This window comes from Epinephelus moara, chromosome 16 (genome assembly GCF_006386435.1).
Source record: "Epinephelus moara isolate mb chromosome 16, YSFRI_EMoa_1.0, whole genome shotgun sequence".
Lineage (NCBI taxonomy): Eukaryota > Metazoa > Chordata > Actinopteri > Perciformes > Serranidae > Epinephelus > Epinephelus moara.
Window position 1 is genome coordinate 24,207,264 of NC_065521.1, and position 22,375 is coordinate 24,229,638.

The 22,375-nt window shown below is 41.2% G+C and overlaps 2 protein-coding genes and 1 non-coding gene across 4 annotated transcripts; 2 read left to right on the forward strand and 1 right to left on the reverse strand.

Annotated features, from left to right (window-relative positions):
• Nucleotides 1-1,311: 1,311 nt before the first annotated feature.
• LOC126403619 (small Cajal body-specific RNA 2) lies at nt 1,312-1,701 on the reverse strand. The gene has a single exon (XR_007571346.1). It is a non-coding gene; the product is annotated as a small Cajal body-specific RNA 2 (non-coding RNA).
• A 1,988-nt stretch (nt 1,702-3,689) lies between these two features.
• On the forward strand, nt 3,690-10,733 carry zgc:195245 (uncharacterized protein LOC565483 homolog). Its single transcript, XM_050066047.1, has 5 exons — nt 3,690-3,850; nt 5,633-5,660; nt 6,065-6,215; nt 6,316-6,460; nt 10,050-10,733. Exons 1-5 carry the CDS (start codon nt 3,827-3,829, stop codon nt 10,149-10,151), a joined length of 450 nt encoding a protein of 149 aa, XP_049922004.1. The 5' UTR covers nt 3,690-3,826; the 3' UTR covers nt 10,152-10,733.
• Nucleotides 10,734-13,149: 2,416 nt separating this feature from the next.
• Nucleotides 13,150-22,272, forward strand: inavaa (innate immunity activator a). 2 transcript variants are annotated; one of them, XM_050065014.1, is made up of 10 exons: nt 13,150-13,278; nt 17,213-17,309; nt 17,796-17,929; nt 18,087-18,209; nt 18,307-18,541; nt 18,650-18,703; nt 18,858-19,083; nt 19,348-19,497; nt 19,591-20,290; nt 21,551-22,271. In XM_050065014.1, the coding sequence occupies exons 2-10, from the start codon at nt 17,246-17,248 to the stop codon at nt 21,641-21,643; spliced, it is 1,779 nt and encodes a 592-aa protein (XP_049920971.1). In that variant the 5' UTR covers nt 13,150-13,278; nt 17,213-17,245; the 3' UTR covers nt 21,644-22,271. The 2 variants fall into 2 exon arrangements, with proteins under 2 accessions (XP_049920971.1, XP_049920972.1); XM_050065015.1 differs by lacking the exon at nt 13,150-13,278 and adding an exon at nt 16,871-17,126 and having other exon boundaries at nt 21,551-22,272.
• The last annotated feature ends 103 nt before the right edge of the window (nt 22,273-22,375 follow it).

Consider the following 22,375-nt stretch of genomic DNA (forward strand, 5'->3'; position numbering starts at 1 on the left):
CACAGGCCATCAACAATAGGGAACCCTGAGGTGACGACACATGTAGACTGTAGTCAGGTAATTTGCAACTATTTTTGGTAGATTACCAAGAAAACCACATCAAATTTTGAGGACCACCTTGAGTGGTACTTTAACAACTTTTTATAGTTCTCTGCTGTATTTCGATAAAGAAAATATGTTGCCAATTTGGACCTCCAAACACATCAAGAACCCCTACCTCACTTTGATAACATGTTCAGGGACAGCTAGTGAGATAAAAATTTAACAGTCATGTTTCGTCTTTAAACTTATAAATCAGTTTATCAGTTTAGTCAATGACTCATACACATAACCTGTGGCTATTCAATAAAAAAGACCGTTCACTTTTCTCCCAGGCTATCCCTGTTTTATTTTTATTTTTTGCTGTCTTGTTTCCATGGTGCCATATGGTCATACAATGGATGTGTGTGTGTGAGCTATGTTTAACAATGATGGCAAATTCTAGACTTCTGAGACTGACATGGCCTCAATGCATCATCTTTAAGATTTTAGGTGACAAAATACTAAAATGTCTATAATGTGTTGCACACAATGTCAGAACTTGTGATTTTGGCACATGGTTGCCTTAAAAACACGCTGGTTTCACTAAAGAGAAATGTCCCATTTTACCGGATCGCCCTGACCCTTTCCTATACAAGGTAAAGTGTATTGTGAGAGAATTGTGATTCCAAGTTAAACATTTAATGAAATGCAACATCCTACAACCACTTGTGTTGATGTACCCTGATTGTTTTAGCTTCTGTAGCCTACTTTATTACCAAAAAGAGAAATTCAGCATGCCACATGGCTTTATTGTTGTGGGACCAGTGTTTTCTTTCACCTTTGGTGTGCCTTTACTAGTTTTCACCAACAAAAATAATGTTTCATGTAAAGCTCATTTGTAGCAACGTGTTTGATGACTATTTTTCAAGAGCCAAAGATGTAAAAACTTATGTCCAGTATTACCTGACTGACTTTCCCCTACTGTAGGCTCATGATTTCCACTTAACCACTTAGCTTAAGCCCTTATATGACGATGTAGTCTTAAGGCACAGTGGCTAACTTAAAATAGCTCTTACAGGTCTTTATATACCTTTATGTACGTATAGAGTGCCTATAAACGTTTGACCAGCTCGACCAAACAAGAGACGCTCCTCAAGTAACCACGACATCTTTTTTAACATATAACTGAACAATGAAACTACTTCAGACGGAAAGTGTCTCGTGAACTAAACGCACGTTCTTTTAACCGCTCAAACCCGTCCAGACCTCCTCCTCCTTCTTCTGTTGTGGTTAGATCAGAATCGCTTCTTTACTCATTGTCCACAGTGACGCTTGAGATGAACCCAAGCTCACCCAGAACTAGTATATCTGATCAATTCATCACCTCTGACCACAACATAAAGCGTGGAGGCCCTGTAGGTTAACATCTCGCCAACTGCTCATCGCCATGGAGGCTCGCGAGCGCTTTTCCTATCATCTCCGGTCGGAGCAGAGCCAAACTCAGACCAGATCAAATAAGATCACTGTGTAGGTTTTTAACAGAAATACAGACTCACACAGACAAACACCGCACATTTACTCACACAAACACTCGCCAAACACTCACACACACACGCCCCACTCACACGCCATTCACACTATGAAGCAAGAACATCCGGGTCAGGTTTAAAAGCTGAAAGCCGCAAGGAATCATGGGACTTTGAAAGCATGAAATAGTTGGGGTGTCGACCTCGTGTGGCCATTCATGGAAATTACCTTCCCTTATTTCTCCTGTGTACTTAATATTTCTTGCATTTCTTGCATTACCTGTTACAAGTAATAATCTCATATTATTTAAGAACCCTACTGTTTGTTTAGATAGATAGATAGATAGATAGATAGATAGATAGATAGATAGTAGTCAGATATTTATATTAACCTTTGTTCAGCCTTATCATCCCTGTTTTTAACTGTACGTCTTTTTCTGTGTATGTGCAGACAGTGTATGTGCACACACTTAATTGCAAAGTCTTAGGGCTGCTGTAAAATGTTTGCTACTGTTTTTACTCACTATTTTTCTTTTATTGTGCACAGATATCTTAAATAAACAGACTATTTTTGCATTGATCTCAGCCTGCGGATGTTTTTGTAGCTTTCTATCCCAGTTACATTGGTGTGCAGGTGTCTCTGCCGCCCTGTCTAGTTTACACACTTACTTGGTTATTAAAGCTGATTATGATTTATTTATTTTTTAAATCAAGTAATAAGTAATTGGGCCTATATGAAGTAATATAAAAGAGGAACAATGAAGTTAAACAAACACACCAAAAAGTGATGTTACAACTAAATTATATAAGTATTTTTAGGTATTGTTTTGTTTTGATGCCTTCACAGTTCATGCTAAAGGTGGATTCAACAAAATGTTTATAAACAATTCAAAATAAATGAAACAGGGGCTCTCAGTTCAATATCATTTGGAATTATAACACAAAATCCCAAATAGAAAAAGTCATTTTACAGTATATTTGTAAAATGGATTACATTCAAATAAATATGGTGTGGGAAGGATTAATTTACAAAAACAAAGTGTTTTTAGGAGCAGCTACTCTTTTCTCTGAATTTCTGCTATTATGTATTTTAAAACATATAAAAAGTTCGGGAAAAAAAAATCTACCTGCAAGTTGCTCTTTAATTGACCGATAGTAAACACAGTGTTTTCCACAATCATAGCCATAATCATAAATGGCTGGAAAATACATAATGAGATCTAAATTAGTTTACACTGATAGTATACATTTACAGTAAGTATATGGTTGTTTCTTCAGAACAGGTTTCCGGGAAAAGACAGCACTCTAGTGGTAAATAGGTAAAAATAAATAAATAAAAAGTAAAATCTGCCATTTGAACTACGAGCAAGTTACAGTACATCATGTTTTTGAATAAAAGGTTCATAGGCCACCTGAATTACTGTAAAAACATAATCAGAATTTACAGTATTCACTACATAGTTGAAAAACAGTGGCTGAAACAACAGAAAATAAGACTTTTAATGAGTTTTTAATGACTCAACAGTGGTCATATATATGTACATACACACTTACACTCACACACAGACACTTTTGCACCTACTGTTTGGTCTGTTCTGTTGTTGAATTTGTTTATTCTATTCATTTTCTATAGTTGATTTAACCCTTAAAGGCCCAACCAGCTTCATATTAGCTTTAGCTGGACGGTGGACACCCTATATACAGCACATCTGTTGTATTTCTTTTACTGATCATTTGCCTGTATTGTCCCATTAATTTAACAGCTACATTGCCATATAATTTCAGGCTGTAGTGCTGCAAACACTGAGTACTAAGGGAAACCACATATAAACCAAGAGGGTCTGTTGTAAAGGTATGTCTCCATCAATAAGAACCAGTGAACATCAAGTGAAAAATCTTACTGCCTCCCATTATATACAGTATGTTGGCTTGCCGAGAACCCTTTGTTGTCGTCGACTGGTAACAGTGCCGTGTTAGGTTGGTTTTAAGCTGCATTTGTGTCTGTGGCAATTACCTAATCTAGCCTCCAATACCCTGTGGGGGTTGTGAGGTAATCTTGAATGGCGTAATAAGATTTCAGTGTGTACTACCACTATTGACTACTGCTAGACAGCACATTGAGTCTGAGGAGCCCTCGTCGACAGCAATATGTTGCACTTGGCTGCAGCAGGGAAACAGACATCAGACAGACTATGTAAGGAGGTGTGATCCCTTTAAACAATGGACTAAAACAGGAACACTGTTACTGGACAGAAACAGTGGACCTCCGCCATCCTGCCATGGAGGGGTCAACTGCAAAAAAAGTGAGTTGTTTTCTTTCACCTTTACTGATGTCTGGTGAATGAGAGGACATCGTCCGGTCTGGTGGCCATCTGTCACAGGCTCTGTCAGGCTGTAAGTGTAACCTCAATGAGCTTACAGTCAGGGTTTTTATTGAATTCTACATGTCTAATAGAGTTTCGATCTCTCTTCATATTATGTACATTATGGACAAAAATAACACACTATTGGTGGGACAATCTATCTATTCAGTTATTGAATCAGATGTCCAGAAATGTTTCAGTGCATTAAAGCATGAAACTGCTTTAGTTCAGTTTGATATAATACACAAAGGGGCCCTTGAACATAGTAACCATCAAACTGACATGGTTGGAAACCAACATAAATGCAACACAAGCGCAAGCATTATGTTATACTGTGTCCCTTGTATTAATAGTAAAATAGCCAGAAGCTCATTTTTCTATGCTACACTCTTCTTATAGAACAACCTATCCCTGCATATTAAACAAAGCCAAAGATCATTTTTAAAACAAAAGTTAAGGAGGATTTGTGGGGAGGATTGAAGGTTCACCTTTGAGGGAGGGAAGTTAAACCATGGGTTGTGAGTTGGACGAGGGTTGGGCAGGTTTATAGTGAAATTTGTGTGTTGTGTGCAATGATTTGCATGTTTCTATGTATTGTTTGTTGTTTCCACTGAGGGCCGCCTTGGAAATAAATGTTTTAAGTAATGTTTTAAGTGCTATCCTTAGGGATTTTTGTCTGATAATTCTCCTTTGAGTTGGTGTGCTTTTAAATTCCTAATAAAAAAACTTGAAGTTATACTAATGAACGTGTTATTGCTTTTCATGCGTACTTAAATGGTCCATTGATTCTCAAATTATTCAGTGTACTTCAGAACAAAATCTTTACATTTTAGGGAGTTTCATGTTCCAATACATGTTAATACTGTTGATGTTTCTGAAGGTAAGATGATCTCAGACAGTCAGCAGGTGATAGAACAATTCAGAGTGTCTGTTCTGGAGAGAAAGAAGAGATTAGGTGGAGTGATTTTGCTGGACTCCATCCCAGCCCTGCAGGCTCTGACTGGAACAATGGCTTGCATCAGGTCAGACACCCGTCAGGTTATTTGTCAGCTCAACCTCTCTGCAGGGGCCCGGGGAGGGACAGGATCTGGAGGCTTATGTCTGTGACAGGAACAGTAAAAGGCACAATCCCAAACACGGCTCTGAGCTCCAAGAATCCCAGGAGCAGAGCTCAGGGATCTTATGGTCAGCTACAGGGCAGTTTACAACAGAAATATATGACTTCGTCTGAGAAAGGCTTCCTCAGATCACTAACAACAGCGTCTACCATCTGTTACCTGCTCAATATGATCCCTTCCTCCTGGTTATCTGGTTTCAGGGGGTGTGGCAGGGAGCTATCTGCCTGATTGTCCTACAGTATGTCTATCCACTGTTGTACATTATTTTCCCTTTTAATCACTGGTGGAACTTTGGTCATGTTTTGCCAAAGACAATCATTGTCTGGCCAGACCTATGTCACTGACAGAGCTGTTACGTCACCTTCGTGCTACAAGTAAACACAGCTCACCTGCTTAAGTTACACAGCGGGCACTGTCCCTTCCTGCTCTTACAGTATCTAATTATACCCTCTGTCCTATCAGGTGAAGATCAGAATAAAGACATTTTGATACATCACTGTTAACGTGTTTGGTTCAGCTGGTGGCTCTGAAATAATAATGTACGTGACAAATTACTAACAGGGTGCTTCTTCTTTTATATTATTTTACATGTTCTGATTGGCAGAAACCAGGATATGGACATCACAAAAAAGGTATCTAAAGAGAAAACATACTCTGAAGTTAAAACAAACACTTAATGATACTGATGATTAGAATATATGTTTAATAGAAGTGTCACTCACATGTCACCAATCAAATATTTGATTGCTTTATCTATGTGATCTCCCAAATTGATGAATAAGTCTATTAGAATGATTAACTGATCTATCAATCAAATATTTGATTAACAGTTTATTTGTATAGGCTAAGTACTTACCTGATTGTTCAAATTACTGTTGTTTTTTCCATTTTTAAATGTATTTACTTTGTGACTGAAATCTCACATTAACAACATTCAGTTGTGTCAAACGATAATATTAATCTAGATCAAACCTGATCAGTTAGAAGTTAACAGATGGTCAACAAGTAGTGATATAAGTTGTTTTGTGTTGCTCAGAGACGTCTATTGGCCGCACATCTCTGTCCCGTCAGTCCACAGCAGACTGCAGTGGTGACGAGCTGACTCAGCCGAAAAAACTTAACGGTTCCTCAGTGGAGCTGCCGAGCTACCATAACCTGCACCGGGAGCTGCTGCTCAGTCATAAACGGTACAGGAAACACCTCTCTCTGATCTTACTGTGGTCAGCATGAAACAGAGCTGTGCATGGTGGATTGTGTGTGTAACTGTGACTCTGACTGACCCTGCAGTGGCCTGCTGCTGGAGGAGAAACCAGAACTGAAGCGAGTGTTGGAGCAGCGCAGACTGGAGCTCCATAAGGGAGAGGAGATGGCCCGACAGCAGCCCTCAGACCTGGAACAGGAGCTCCGCAAGAGGCAGCAGAAGCTGCAAGAGGTACATAACAAACAGCTGAGAGACAATCAGTCATGAATAAAGCAATGGTAAATACAAATAAATCCAAACACACAGGAGGTGTTTTCATTGTTACCACAAGGCTTTGGGCATAAAAGAGACTCTAAGGGCCAATATGGAGAGTAACGCAACATTTCCTCAAGTACAACACAAAGTACAATTTTAAGATGAAATTGAATTGAATGGATTTTTTCATTGATAATATATATTAAAAAGTATATACATTTATAGATAAATAATGCATGCACTCCGCGACCAGGAGGCATCACATATTTATACAATTTTGTCAAAAGGGTACAAAGCTGTATTAAGATGTGATGCTTCCTGGTGATAAGTGCATGCAATAATACTCCCTTTTAACAATTCAATTTCACCTCAAAATTGTGTTTAAGCACTGAATCAATGTACTTAGTTACCTTCCACTAATGACTATTGGTATTGGCCCTTCAGGTACTTTTACACTACTTGAGTATTTCCATTTTCTGGAACATTACACTTCTACTTTATTAAATTTTAAAGGAAAATATTGTGCTTAAAGGTCCAGTATGTAGGATTTAGGGGCATCTAGTGGTGAGGTTGCAGAACTGAAACTTGCTCCATGATTCAGGAGTGTAGGAGAGGTGGCTGAAGCGAAAACGCAAAAACATGAAAGGCCTCAGGCTACTGTAGAACGACATGGTGGCCTCTGTGGAAGAGGACCCACACCATATGTAGATATATATGTCTCATTCTAAGGTAACAAAAATACAAGGATTCTTATTTACAGGTGATTATACACTAATGACAACATAGCTGTGAATATAATATACATCCATCCATTTTCATCCATTTATCCGATGCCCAGTCGCAGGGGCAGCAGGCCACGCAATGCACCCCAGACGTCCCTCTCCCCAGCAACGCTTTCCACCTCCTCCTGGGGGACCCCAAGGTGTTCCCAAATGAGATATGTAATCTCTCCAGTGTGTTCTGGGTCTGCCTGGGCCCCCTATCAGTGGGACATGCCTGAAACACCTCCAGTGGGAGGTGTCCAAGACGCATCCTGATCAGATGCCCGAACCACCTCAACTGATCCCTTTCAACGCAAAGGAGCAGCGGCTTTACTCCGAGCTCCCTCTGGATGTCCGGGTCCTTACCCTATCTCTAAGGCTGAGCCCAGCCACCCCACGGAGGAAACTCATTTCGTCTGCTTGTATCTGCGATCTCATTCTTTCGGTCACTACCCAGAGCTCATAACCATAGATGAGGGTTGGGACGTACAGTGGTGTGAAAAAGTGTTTGCCCCCTTCCTGATTTCTTACTTTTTTGCATGTTTTCCGCACTTAAATGTTTCAGATCATCAAACAAATTTAAACATTAGTCAAAGATAACACAAGTAAACACAAAATGCAGTTTTTAAATGAAGGGTTTTATTAATGAGGAAGAAAAAAATCCAAAGCTACATGGCCCTGTGTGAAAAAGTGTTTGCCCCCTAAACCTAATAACTGGTTGGGCCACCCTTAGCAGCAACTACTGCAATCAAGCGTTTGCGATAACTTGCAATGAGTCTTTTACAACGCTGTGGAGGAATTTTGGCCCACTCATCTTTGCAGAATTGTTGTAATTCAGCCACATTGGAGGGTTTTCGAGCATGAACCGCCTTTTTAAGGTCATGCCACAGCATCTCAATAGGATTCAGGTCAGGACTTTGACTAGGCCACTCCAAAGTCTTCATTTTGTTTTTCTTCAGCCATTCAGAGGTGGACTTGCTGGTGTGTTTTGGATCATTGTCCTGCTGTAGAACCCAAGTTCGCTTCAGCTTGAGGTCACGAACAGATGGCCGGACATTCTCCTTCAGGATTTTTTGGTAGACAGCAGAATTCATGCTTCCATTTATCACAGCAAGTCTTCCAGGTCCTGAAGCAGCAAAACAGCCCCAGACCATCACACTGCCACCACCATATTTTACTGTTGGTATGATGTTCTTTTTCTGAAATGCGGTGTTACTTTTACGCCAGATGTAATGGGACACAGACCTTCCAAAAAGTTCAACTTTTGTCTCGTCAGTCCACAGAATATTTTCCCAAAAGTCTTGGGGATCATCAAGATGTTTTCTGGCAAAAATGAGACGAGCCTTAATGTTCTTTTTGCTTAGCAGTGGTTTTCGTCTTGGAACTCTGCCATGCAGGCCATTTTTGCCCAGTCTCTTTCTTATGGTGGAGTCATGAACACTGACCTTAACTGAGGCAAGTGATGCCTGCAGTTCTTTAGATGTTGTTGTGGGGTCTTTTGTCACCTCTTGGATGAGTCGTCGCTGCGCTCTTGGGGTAATTTTGGTCGGCCGGCCACTCCTGGGAAAGTTCACCACTGTTCCGTGTTTTCGCCATTTGTGGATAATGGCTCTCACTGTGGTTCGCTGGAGTCCCAAAGCTTTAGAAATGGCTTTATAACCTTTTCCAGACTGATAGATTTCAATTACTTTTTTTCTCATTTGTTCCTGAATTTCTTTGGATCTCGGCATGATGTCTGTAGCTTTTGAGGATCTTTTGGTCTACTTCACTTTGTCAGGTAGGTCCTATTTAAGTGATTTCTAGATTGGGAACAGGTGTGCAGTAATCAGGCCTGGGTGTGGCTACAGAAATTGAACTCAGGTGTGATCAACCACAGTTATGTTTTAACAGGAGCTGGGGGGCAAACACTTTTTCACACAGGGCCATGTAGCTTTGGATTTTTTTCTTCCTCATTAATAAAACCCTTCATTTAAAAACTGCATTTTGTGTTTACTTGTGTTATCTTTGACTAATGTTTAAATTTGTTTGATGATCTGAAACATTTAAGTGTGGAAAACATGCAAAAAAGTAAGAAATCAGGAAGGGGGCAAACACTTTTTCACACCACTGTAGATGGACCAGTAAATCGAAAGCTTTGCCTTCTGGCTCAGCTCCCTCTTCAGACATCACTGCAGAAGCCGCAGCAAACTACCGATCCATCTCACACGCCATCATACACTTCATCCATTATATACAGTTTTTGCCAATAGATGCCCCTCAGTCATACACTATAGACCTTTAATATTTCACTACCTGACAGCTGAAGTTTCAAATTTAGATTTCTTTGATACGCTTATAAATACACTGCATTGTTAAAGGTGAAACCAGTGTCTCCCAAATTTTTTGTCTTTGACCCCTTAGAGAAAAGCACCAAACGTTTCAGATGGCTTCATTTAAATAACAGTTCAACATCCAAAGAGGTCAAATTATTCAGTATTTCGTTAAAAAAAAGCAAAGGTGAGTGAACAGTCCAAAAGAGTAAAATAAATGTGTGTAGCAGAACTTTGTTTTTTCTTCTTTCTTACCGGTTTCAATAGATTTATCTTGTGATCCCTACACCGGGGACACAACCCCTAGGCTGGAAACCAACAACTACCTGTGTATATAAGTAATTATTAGCAACACCTTTAAATCTGTGTTTATGCCAAAATACTATTTAACCACGGTGACTCAAATTTTGTTACCATACTGCCCTTAGTCTGGACTAACTGGATGGTGTATGACACTAACTGGCTGAGAGCTGATTTGTCTTTTGTCTCTCCCAGTATGAGCAGGAGGAGATCAGGCGGCGAGAGAACCAGCAGAAGATCCCAGAGTTTGTCCGTGTGAAGGACAACCTGAGGCGGACACAGACGTCTGAGCAGTGAGGCCTCACGGCTCCCATCAGCCCCTGCAGAATCTCACCATAGTGGCCCTATCTTCATGTTCACTGTTTGCTGAGTTACACATAAAAAAATCAAATCAGGCACCAGCTCACTACACATCTCTTAGTGAATTTTAAATTACATTTTGAGACATCAGAATCTGTGTGAGGAATCATGTGTACCAGAAAACACATATTTAGAAAATCTTATAACTTTGTCACTGTTGTGTTTCTGATGAGGGAGTGGAAGTGCTCATTTTTTATTCACAATTATGTGGTTGAAGGAAAGAGGATGGATATTTTTTATGTTTTTTTATGGTCATTCATTTTTTTTTTCAACTTCTCATGCCTCCTCTTGGATTAAAGAAGTATCAGGGTGTTTTATTGTTTTTTGTGGAAAGGTCACACAAGTCAAATTCTATAAGACCACTACATGATTATTAACAGAGACATTTTTCAACAGAGCTGTTTTGTAATGATAGAAATCCCCCACAAGTGTGCATGTCTGTGTATTTGTTCCTGTCATGACTTTTGATTTTTAGTGTATCTGCCGTGTGATGTGGAAATAAAGGCTCTATGGTTTGCAGAGATGTGTTGTTTGTTGGACACAATGCAAAGCACTGGGGGCTGATTTGCATGCAGCTCTTCTCCCTGAGGACTCTCACACTTCTTTCACATGGATATGTGACTTTGTTTAATTAGCTGATCTTTTCATTCCATCACGGGATGAGAGGAGAAAGCACAGGCCATCTGGAGGAGGCTTTTCAGGATATAGAGGCTAGGAATCCTCAAGGGCCTGGTTAAGGCACTGGAAACATTTGGGATGGTCAGGGAAGCCACCGACTGCAGGCAAATAAAAGTAGCCTGTTTGTTATATCAGAGTTGCATTTGGATTACTTTAGTAGCTCATACACAAATTAGACACAAATTGCGACATGTACTTAGTGTTGTAAGACATAATCAGATCTTCTAAGTCAATATATTCAGCAAAATAAAGAATCAAAAATAAAAATACTTGCATTTTTCTGTTGTAGCTCATTGAGGTGAAGCTGATTTGAACTGCTTTATATACTGTTAGCTCAATATGTAACAGCACAAGATATTGTCTGTCAAGAGTGCTGGTTTCATTTCAACATCAGGGGTGGACACATATGAAACTGAGGTGTTGGGGGTCCCCCACCAAACAAATTCTGATCATCAAACACTTAATTTCCTGCATTTTGGTAAACTTTTATGAACTGATTTTTTTTATTTTTCTGGATAACTTCATGATGTAAATAAATTTAATTGTGTCAAAATAAAAGTCCTCTACAACTGGCATGTTTTTTTTGGAGGGGGAAAATGCACATGTTCAGAATCAGAATCAGAAATACTTTATTGATCCCCGAGGGGAAATTATTTATGTTACAGGTGCTCCTTCATATTCATATTGAGGGGGATGTGTCCTTTACCCACTCACCCACCCCAAAATCTACACCAATGTTGTACATGCTCATAAGATCTAAGATCTAATCTGCAAATTAAAAAGAAACAGTGGCTGTCAAATAAATGTACTGGAGAAAAAAGTATGTTTCCCTCTGAAATGTGTAGGAGAATTACTTGTCAAGTAGCATAAAAAATAAATACTCATAAATGTTTATCAAATTTGTACAGCAAATGTTACTCTTTACAACTGCACATGATATAAAAAATTAAATAAGGCAAAAAATTACAACATCAACTTCAATTCTGAGCATCAAACACTTAATTTTCTGCATTCTGGTGAATTTGTATCCATCAATTTGTGCATTTTCTGTATACCTTCATGGTGTAAGTATTTCTAATTATGTCAAAATAAAAGCCCTCTACTACTTTTATGTTTTTTACTGGAGGGAAAAAATGCACATGTTCTAAATACTGAGGGGAATGTGTCCCCTACGCATCCACCCCCTGAAATCTACACCAATGTTGTCCATGCCCATAAGAGATTTATAATTTCCCCTCAGGGGATTAATAAAGTATATAAAATCAAATCAATCAAAATTAAAAATTAAATCTTAATCTGCAAATTAACTAGAAACAGTGGCGGTCAAATAAATGTAGTAGAGTAAAAAGTATGTTTCCCTCCTAAAGTAGAAGAATTAGTTGTCTACTAGCGTAAAATAGAAATACTCATATAAGTATACAAAATTTGAACTTACATACAGTATTTGAGCAAATGTTACTTTTCACTACTGTTTGTGTTACAGAAAATAATAATAAATGAATAAACAAGGCAAAATATTACAAGATCAAAATAAACAAATTAAACATCAAGCTATATTTTATATATATGTGCCTGAACAGAATGTATGCTATCAGCAATCAAAAGTAGTAACATCTGTCTCTAAAATATAATTAGGCAATGTTTTAATGTATTTTTGGACTAGTAACTGTAACAGTGGCTGTCAAATAAATATAGTGGAGTAAAAAGTACAACACTCCCACTGAAATGTAGTGGAGTGGAAGTAGCCTGTTAAGTAGCATAAAATAGAAATACTCATAAAAGTATATCAAATTTGATTTTTTATGTTGCCTGTTCTTGGGTTAATGTGTGGCTCATCTTGTCCCAAACACCACTCTTTGGTCTTTTTTCATCATGATGGCGGAAGGAAGAGGTGACTGTGGTCTTGTTCACCACCACCACTTATTCACTTACTCACCAGCTGTCCTGGGTTTTACCAAAACTCCTCTCCCTCTGCCTATTCTTCTTTTGTGCCTCTGCTCAAATTAAAAGCCCCTCAGTGAGTCGCGTGCTGCGGTGTCAATACGCAGAGCGTGTCTGGAGAGCAGCGTCGGACCAAACCATTCCAAAATGACTCTGGGGAGTCCCGCGGCACCACTAAATGTACATTTCCCCGTTAAAAAAATTACGTAAGTGAAAATGAATCATCTTAAGAGAGTATACAGAGCAAACAATACGTCTTGGAGTAAATATAAGGAGATATTTGTCAGCAAATAAACACTTTAGCTGAAGTCAGTTAAGCGCTCCCCCCTCACCGGGACAGTGGATTTGACTGAAACAGATGTCCCAAGCGTCGCTCTCTGACCAGAGAAAGTCTGAACTCCTCCTGCTGCTGAGATGCTGTAGAGGAGCTGATATACTCTATTAGGTGAGTACACCAGACTTTCTGTAAGTAATAATATGATATACAAAGAGAAAACATTAGAATAACCAGTTTTAAGCGAGGGTGAAGTGGGTGAGGCGAGGGATGCTGTTGTAAGTCGATAAACTTTAGATAGCCGTTGTAGGTTAGCTTAACTCAATTTGCTATTTGGGCTGTATGTAACTCTTAAAACATGTCATTAAGATAAGTGTTCACTCCTTTTCAGTGTTTTGAGTACATTTACTGAAGTTATGTACCTAACTACAATCATGAGGTACTTGTAATTTAATGGAGTATTTAATTTTCTGCTACTTTCTTCTTCTTTAACACCTAAAATCAGAGGGAAATATTGTACTCATTTGACAGTTATAGTTAGTAGTCACTTTACATATTAAAATGTTAAATGCAAAACATAAAAATATGATGCACATATTTTTGGTACTGTATGTTTCTTTTACAGATAATACCTCTACTTTTATTTAAGTAAAATCTGACATGCATGATTTGAAGTGGAATATTTGCAAAACTTTGTTAAACATCTGTTAAATAAAGGTATCCTTATACAAACAATCAAAACCCCTCCACATTACAGCAATCAGACTAAGCGAGTATGATTAATGAAAACAAACCAGCTACTATCTGGAAGACTGTGTTGAGTCACTTGCAGTTCAATCACATGCTCTGTGTCGCGCCGTGAATATGAACAGGTTGCTTTCACTGACAAACAACTCCTCAGGATTTATGTGGGGCGGCAGGCTGGTTGGTGGCAGTTGTTTGTGCCCACAGGAGCTGAATAAACACAATCTCCTACAGTCCACATGTTGACAGGCATGCAGTCCTACTGTGGTGCTAAAGACAACACCTCAGTGTTGCTGTGCCCCTGGAGTCCCCCCTGGTCTTTTGTAACCGGTGGGTAGTGTGGGTGAAAAGCTGGAACCACATCCTGCTAAGAGCCTGAGATGACCATCAGTGTCCATTCAGAGGCCTCAGAAATGATGACTCAGAGGGACAAGGTGTCATGATCCCCAGTCAGCCCTTCAGCCTGTGGAGAACAATGGAGCATCTCTTCTTGCCCTGTGTATTTACGCTGTCGTTGGGCTGTGACAGAGCTTGTGTGTCTGGCCAGCATATGGCCTCCAGTGACTGAGAGCAGGCCGATATGGTGCTTATTACCCCTGTATTGTCTCTGCTGGAAAACTAAGACCCCTGCACTCCTTAACAATGTTGATCTGACAAAGGAAAGAGGCTGAGAGTGTTTGAGTCTTTGATACAGACTGCTCATAACCTTGGTTTTTTATGTCATCACAGCCGCTTGACTGCATTTTGCTGCAGTCTGTGGAGTTTCCACACTCAGCACTGCTTCTTAAGACAAAGATCTGACTCCAGTGACGCGCTTTGTAACACAACACTTCATTTTTTTTCCTCCTGCCGCTCCCCCACATTGATGCACTTCTCTTCCAGCAGCCCATATTGTGCTCACAGTGGATTCATTTTGCTGAATGGATTTTGGCTTTTCATCAGACTCTGAAATAAGGCATGCTGTAAAGTCGTTTGGTTTCTTCCATAGTATCAGCATTCAGTGGAGAGTCTTAATTACAGGGTTTGAACAGGCCTCGGTCTGGTTTCAGGCATCCCTCACTGTTTCCTCGGCGAGGCTGGTCCCCATCGGTAATTCCAGGGCCGACCACAGTGGTAATGAGCGCGGCGGTGGTGGCTGCATTCCAGGAGATCGCAGCTCCAAAGGCTCATGGGAAAGGGTGGTGGGGGAAGTCTGTGAGACAGTGAATCCACATCATGATCTCTTGCAATAAACACCCCACTTCCGTAGATGTTACTCTATCACGGTCTGGTGAACAGCGAGGATGGGTGGGATGCTCAGCTCCCATCCCTTACACTTTCCTAGATAGTCGTCATTAGCGGTGATCACATATGCCGCAATTAAGATGTTATGACTACATCAATCACGCTGGGTGGAGACTGCTATCAGCAGCTATCCCTCCAGGAAATGGATTGCTATTCCTGTTACACTCAATCAAGAAAAAGTATTGTTTTTTGGCTCTCCGCAACAGTATGATTTCAACGCTGCCATGTCTCCAGGTTTTTGTGAAAGCTATGACAAATGGCATCAACGTCTTGGCAATAAGCTGCAACTTCTACTGAGATCTGCTGTTTTACGCGAACCCACCCACCCACCCACTCACTCAGCCTAGACCTCCGACCACAGACTCTTGTGAAAGTCTTCAGAGAGTTATGGGGTGTAAGTGGGTAAATCCCACATTACCCTGCCTGTCTCTGATTACCGGACTGGATTTTTGTTGACGTCTTTAGGTTTAGATTGCTGCAGTGTGGAGCCATGTGTCTGAGAGTACAGCAGGCCTCGACCTTGCACAGTAAAAACTCAGCACTGTTCCTCTCCCCACCTCTCACTGCAGCCTTGTCTCAATATTGGCCCAACAACGCTGCTCGGGCCTGAAGCAGAGTTGTCAGCAGATATTGCGCCCACAGCAGATTATTGAGGCTGGTTGGTGGATACAGGGCCTTTGTTGCAGTGTTGTTTTACTGACTCAAGCTGCCCTGTGCCTCATTGTGCTATATGGCTGCTCATAGCTGCGTCAGTTCACATGAGTTGTGGAATTGAATGGGTCAGGCCTATGGGACGCATAATAATATCCTGTCTATCTGTATCCTCCCGGTCCATACAGGAAAGGGCCTGATACCAATCTGCAAACATAGAGGATGAGACGAGAGTTGAGGATTACACACAGCCGCCTTAGAAACACACTCATGCATGTGGTGTCTGTTTTCATCTCACCTTGCCCTTCCCCTTTATTCCTGACACATCATTTACTTCTTACATGAGCCTTGGTTGCATGATATTAATACAGAAACTGCTGTAGGAGTCATCAAGTTCATGAACTATCATTTTATGAATGTGTGGCATTGAAGCAATAAGTGAGGCTAATAATATCCTGTAATCATGTTAGTGCCTGTAACGCTGTCTCTTGTGATCTGCTGGCGTTCTTTAAAAAAAAGCCTAGGGTAGAGGCAGGCATGTGAGATCCAGAAAAAATTAATTGACCTAAAAAACTGGAAATAAGGGCAGTAAGTTCTCTCTCTCTCGTCTCATGGTGATATCACCAAAACAGAAACACAAACCCCCCCATGCTGGGTTTTAAAAGCCCCGTCTTATTCCTAAATGTTATCTCCAATTTGTTGTTGTCATTGTTTTCCTCTCCTGGCTGTCGTTCCTCTCTGCATCTCGTTTTTTTGTTTATTAGCAGTCAGATGTTTGGTGGACAGCAACAATGGAACAGAGCAGGCCATAAACATGCCTGTTTGTGAAAGTGTGTTAGTGAAATGGGCAGCATTGCACAGGAGTCAGCAGGGACCTTGTGATCTGATGCTGTGCGGACAAACCCAGCATTGAGACATTCTTCCACTTCAAAGCCCCCAGAGGGTTTTCTGGACACTGGTTGAATGGGAGCGAAGGGAGGGGTTGCGTGGGGGGAACAGGTGCAGTCCATGAGTGGGGTAATTCCTGCTGCCATCTGCTTTTTTTTTCGGGGTCTGGGCTCTTTAAACGCCCTCTGACACGCCTCATGGCGACACGCTCCCCTAGCCAGCCGCACCATGCCCCGTCACCATGGCACCACGATTCGGATTAACCCCTGCACATGTGCCGAGTCAACCGTGGGGTCTGCCTCTTTTGTGAGGGAGCATGAGAAGGAGAAAGAGGTGGAGGAGGAGGAGGGGGGAGATGGAGAGCTGCATGGATAAGTGTGTGAAAGGACACTCGCCGGCCTTTCACTTTTGTTAAGTAAAGCAGCAGGAGGGAGCGTGAATGAAGCCATGTGGTAGGAAGACAACAGGGGAATCTGAAGTCTTAGAAGTGATCAATTTAATTTTCAATAATCACTGTGAAATGTCCTTATTTCAACAGGTACTTCTAAGAACTGAAGAGCAGACAGTCAAGATGACGGCCATCGAGAGTAAAGAGGAGATCAGTGACACTGACAGTGGGATTATTGTGCACTCTGGTAAGAACATCAACACAAAATACAGAATCTGATTTCCACTTATGTCATGTAAAGCTTTGACTTGCATAATCAATGTAAAACACAATGATACTCCTGATATTCAAACAGCAAGCTAAGGAAAATGTTGCATGTCATATTGTTATATTTATTTATTCTAACAACACACCACTAGCTCATTTTAAGATTATTAAACATTTAAGAGGAAGTCTTGAATAAACTAAATAAATAATCAACAAATTGCAATAAATTCAAGGCAGATGTAAATTTTGATTAACTTTATCATCCCAAAGGAAATTAGATTCACAATGTAGGCACAAAAAAATAACACTTCATATATGTTTGTTTATAAATGTAGTGCCAGATGGGATGAAAGAATTCCTGGGTCATCTGTAAGAGGCATATAAATTATATATAGTAGAAATTTCTATGGCTGATACAGATCCTGATGAGGAAAGCCTGATCTGATCTCTTCTGTGTTCACTGCAGGTCCAGACAGCCCCACGTCCCCGGTGAAGGACCTGACCACCAACACCAGAGCCCTGAAGCTGAAGCACCAGTCTCTGGAGGAGCGTCTGGAGCTCTGCCTGCTGGAGCTCAGGAAGCTCTGCATCAGGGAGGCAGTAAGTATTGTGTAGATGATAACATGTACACATTATCAGTATATTATTTTATGCTTTGATTAGTTACAATGAACTTTTCAGTACTTCCAAATGAGCTGCTGATTTGCAGAAATGCATTTCATTACTTTTTTGTAACACTTTTACTTTGAATTCACAGGAGCTGACAGGTAAACTGCCCTCAGACTATCCTCTGATGCCTGAAGAGAAGCCACCTCGCGTCAGAAGGAGAATTGGAGCCTCCTTCAAGCTTGACGAAGGTCTGATCCATCTGGATAAACAGGTGCGGGCCTCCATCAATGTTTAAAGATAGAGATTAAGCAAAAAAGACTTCAATTAATCAGCCAAAACTAAATGTCAGCATTTATTATTGACCGTAGGATTCAGAGTTGCAAGTGCTGGAAACTGACTTGGCCCTGCAGCGGCAGATTTACGAAGCGGCCCGCAAGCTCTCCCTGGAGGACAATCTCAGTAAGCCACAGAGGAAGAGCCGGCTGCAGCAGTGCAAGAGGGAGGAGAAGAAGGTGAAGACGCTGCAGGAGGCCGTTTTCCAGCAAAGGATCAAAAGCGAATGCAACTCACCGTGCATCAGCATCTCAGCCAGCCAAAACAAAGGTGCTTGACACTGCTGCCCTCCTCAGGCCAAACTGTGCACTGCACTCATGAACACATACAGAGGGGGTTTGATGCACACTTTTAAAATGTTTCCTTTCCTGTTTGCAGATCTGAGCATGTCTGACGACAGTTCCCTGTCTGATGTGGTGGCCCTGGATGATGGTGAGTGGGGAGTACATTTATACATGCTTTGATTTAAAACATACAATAAAACAAAGTATGAATTAGAAAGATATTCGTGACAGATGATGTAGATTGGAGATATTTTGGAGCAGCATGATACAGAGCGTTTGATGTTGTCCGTGATCTTCCGCAGATGTGGACTCGCCCATCCCTCTGTCTCCTCCAGTGATGGGCACTTCCTATTCAGACCCCCTCCAGCTGTCAGCCACGACTCTTCAGTCGTCCTTACAATCATCAAGCCAGCTCAGTGTGGAGTACGAGCGCTCTCCCATCCAGAACTCTCCTTGGAAAGAGTCCAGTCTGGATCAGCCCTACCAGAAGGCCACAAAACCTCTGTCTGCTTGCAGCAGCAGGTCCAGGTAAGAGTCTGAAGTGTGATAGCAACACATCGAATGCACAACTACGCCGTGTAGAGTGTGTCTCAACATCATTATAAGACAGAAAAGAAAAAGAAATACACAAAACAAAACAAGGGGATTACTGTCAGTATTCAGTCTGTGTGACGCTGTACTTCTGCCACGGGCTTGCCTTTTATGAGGGGCGGCACAAGGTTCAGTAAAGATACCACCGACAGGACGTATTGCATATCTAACATCACTCTTTCTTTTTTTTGTCGTGTGCAGTAGTCCAGCAGGAACCCAGGTGTCTGCAGAGACCAGCATCATTCCTCTGTCTCAGTTTATAAAGAATGCAGCCCTGCGTCACAACCACTCCACCAGCGCCCCCTCCACCCCAGAGCTGCATGTACGCCGACAATACTCCCAGTCCTTCAGGTATACAGAGAAGTCAGATAGTACTCTAATCCACAATAAGCATGACAATGTGTGTGCTATAATTTTACATTCTCTCTATGTATGTCTCCTCAGACTTCCTAAAAGTAAGACACCTGCTGACAAGGAGCACCTCAGCTCAGAGAACAATCGAGGGCGAGCCAGGCTGCCCCAGCGGAACTGCGTAGCTGACTTTAAGGTGCGCTCTCCAGAGTACTCCCCCTTGCGCCCTTACCAGTCCAGCTCAGAGGACAGCAGCTCGGAGCACTCGTCCTCCTCCTATATTAGTTCTCCAGGCAGGGACAGACCCACTGAGATTCCGAAGCTCTGCCCGCCGCCTTATGGATTCCACTTTGGTGCACAAAAGAAAGGGCTCTCCAGCTTCTCCAGCTCACATAAGAACAACAACCAGTCTCAGCCCAGCCCTGGCTACATCAGGGCAATGGCAGAAGATGGCCCCCTCTCCCCTCAAGACCTGGACATGGGAATGTGCTTCATCTCCTCCCCTCCTCCTGTGACACACAGCCCTCAGCAAAGACAGTGGCAAGAGGGAGCATCGTCTCCGAGGAGAATCCTAAAGCCCCCTCCACCTTACACCAGGCTGGTGCGAACGCCCTCACTGAAGGAGTACCCGAACCACGCCATCAGACTGATGCCCAGGGAGATCGTGTCAGAGGAGTTGAAGTCCTGGCATCAGAGGAATCAGCTGCAGAAGTTACGTCCGAGCTGCATGGATCAGCAGAGCCCCCTGAGTGTCAAGAGCCCCACTTCACCTCATCTGCCTCCATTTAAACAGGTTGGTACTGTGATTGATACAACACTAAAATAGGCTGCTAACACGAGAGTTTTAATATGTATTGGTGCTGCAGCCAGTCTGTTGATTATTATCAGGATGAATCGATCGTTTGCTCTATTCATCATCATAAAATCAGTAAAAAATGTCCATAGCAGTGTCCTGGTGTCACAGGTGACGTCTTCAAATGTCTTGGCTCATCTGAACAACACTCCCAAACCCTCCCAAATATTCAGTTTACAGTGAAGTTAAGGGAGCTGTATGTGACATTCAGAACATTAATATAGCAGCAAACAACTATTTGCTATGTAAAAATATAGTGGAGTAAGGGCGTCCTGAGCATAGATGTATAAAGAGAATTGGTTACAATGTTGGAGGTGTGACAGTCATTCCTAAAAAATTTGCTCTGTAGTGCACAAATCCAAAAAAGCTCGATTTCCGCTGTTGAAATGACCTGGATCTTGCGCACTGTGGAGCCCATAGAGCACTGTAACTGGAGACATGCGTTGGCCTAGCATGGCCAATCGGCTAACTTTGGGTTTAGCCCTCCGCTAACTTGAACATACAACTTGACTGTTATCAGACCAAATGGATCAAATCCTGATAGTGAAACAAGTCATTTCATGGTGGTTGAGACGTTCTAAAAAATAAATCCAGTAATTTACAGATGTCTCTTTCACAATGTAAGTCTATGAGAAAGACACTTTTTAGGCTGAATGGCATCACATGACACCCCCCTACGTTGTAATTCGACATTCAACCAATCTGTGAAATTGACTTTAAAGCCTGTCGCTGTTCCTGGGGGCTTGGTCGAGTAGAGAATGAAGTCACGCTCCTTCTGTGTGCATTGTATTTCGAGCTTCTCTGTTATTTGGTGTGGTAGAGGATCCAGCAGCATGTGCGTGTTAGTGCGTGTGGGTCCCTGTGTGTGTAACCCACTGGCTAGCTAATAGACTTTTTCACAGCAGACATTTTGACATGTCATGATAGAAAAAAACGTAGGTGTATTTAATTACATTAATCATGCCGCTGTTAGCATCATTAGCAGCTAGCTGCTGGTATAGACACCTCCATGTTGAGAGCTGAGTGCAGACAACATGTGCAGCTCTTTTAAGACAGAGAAAAGCAACAAATCCTGGTATTTGAGAAGCTGGAACCAACAAATTTGCTGATTAATGTTCTTTTGCTCAACTAATTGTATATACAGTATATTCATGTACAAAATGCATAACTTGAACACTGATTTCATGACTGTCCTCACAGGGTTCGGGTAATGTGATCCTCCAGAGAGCTGCAGACGGGACTCCAATGCAGTGGTTCATTGCAGAGGATTCTGAGATCGTGAGCCAGGTGTAACTCGAGACCTCTGCTCCTCTGCAGTGTGTTCAGTAGGATGTGTTAATTTATCTCTGTATTTATTAAGGCTCTCTGTGAGATTGTGTGTTGACATGATGCAGAAAACGTGGAGCTATCGGTGCCCCGATGAGCACACTTCTCTCTCGTCTTTTAATTTAAAACTTGTAAGGTGTAATGCCAGTTTTATTTATTTTAAATTGTTTTCTAATAGATGTTTCTAAACCTCCTGAGGTGAATTTAGGTTCTTACAAAAACAGATTTTAAAACAAACTTGCTGTGGTTTCAGTAATTTCTTTGTGTCTGGCACACATTTTGCACATGAAATTAATCTGCAGTAGTTTTCAAATAAGCTTTTTCATTCCTAATATAATTATTAATATTCTACTATATTTATCTGTGAAAGTTTCCCCTCGTAACATGAAGAATTATTACTAAAATGTTGATACACCTTTTAAAATGTATTGCTCTTCTTTATATAGTTAAAATTTAACATCTAGCCATGACGTGAAGTGAGCTGAATTTTAACGTTTGCTATTAACTCTTAATAATTAATCACTGATGCCTTAAATGGTGGTTTGATGAATGTGTTCACTGCAGTATGGTGTTTTCTTACTAACCAAGTGATTGTATCAGTTTTGATATGTTTTGTATATTTATAATTAAAAAAAATACAGTTGAAAGTGTTTGGCTTTGTCGTCTTATGTATTTAAAAACACATTAACAAGCAAAGGT

What these genes read in the sequence shown, in the direction of transcription:
- inavaa (XM_050065014.1), top strand. Translation starts at nt 17,246, where the DNA reads ATGACGGCCATCGAGAGTAAAGAGGAGATCAGTGACACTGACAGTGGG. An exon ending in TGATCCATCTGGATAAACAG is followed by an intron (nt 18,210 to 18,306) that starts GTGCGGGCCTCC and finishes TATTGACCGTAG; the next exon opens with GATTCAGAGTTGCAAGTGCT. An exon ending in CTCAGCCAGCCAAAACAAAG is followed by an intron (nt 18,542 to 18,649) that starts GTGCTTGACACT and finishes TCCTGTTTGCAG; the next exon opens with ATCTGAGCATGTCTGACGAC.
- zgc:195245 (XM_050066047.1), top strand. Translation starts at nt 3,827, where the DNA reads ATGGAGGGGTCAACTGCAAAAAAA. An exon ending in AGGGGTCAACTGCAAAAAAA is followed by an intron (nt 3,851 to 5,632) that starts GTGAGTTGTTTT and finishes TCTGATTGGCAG; the next exon opens with AAACCAGGATATGGACATCA. An exon ending in GGCAGCAGAAGCTGCAAGAG is followed by an intron (nt 6,461 to 10,049) that starts GTACATAACAAA and finishes TGTCTCTCCCAG; the next exon opens with TATGAGCAGGAGGAGATCAG.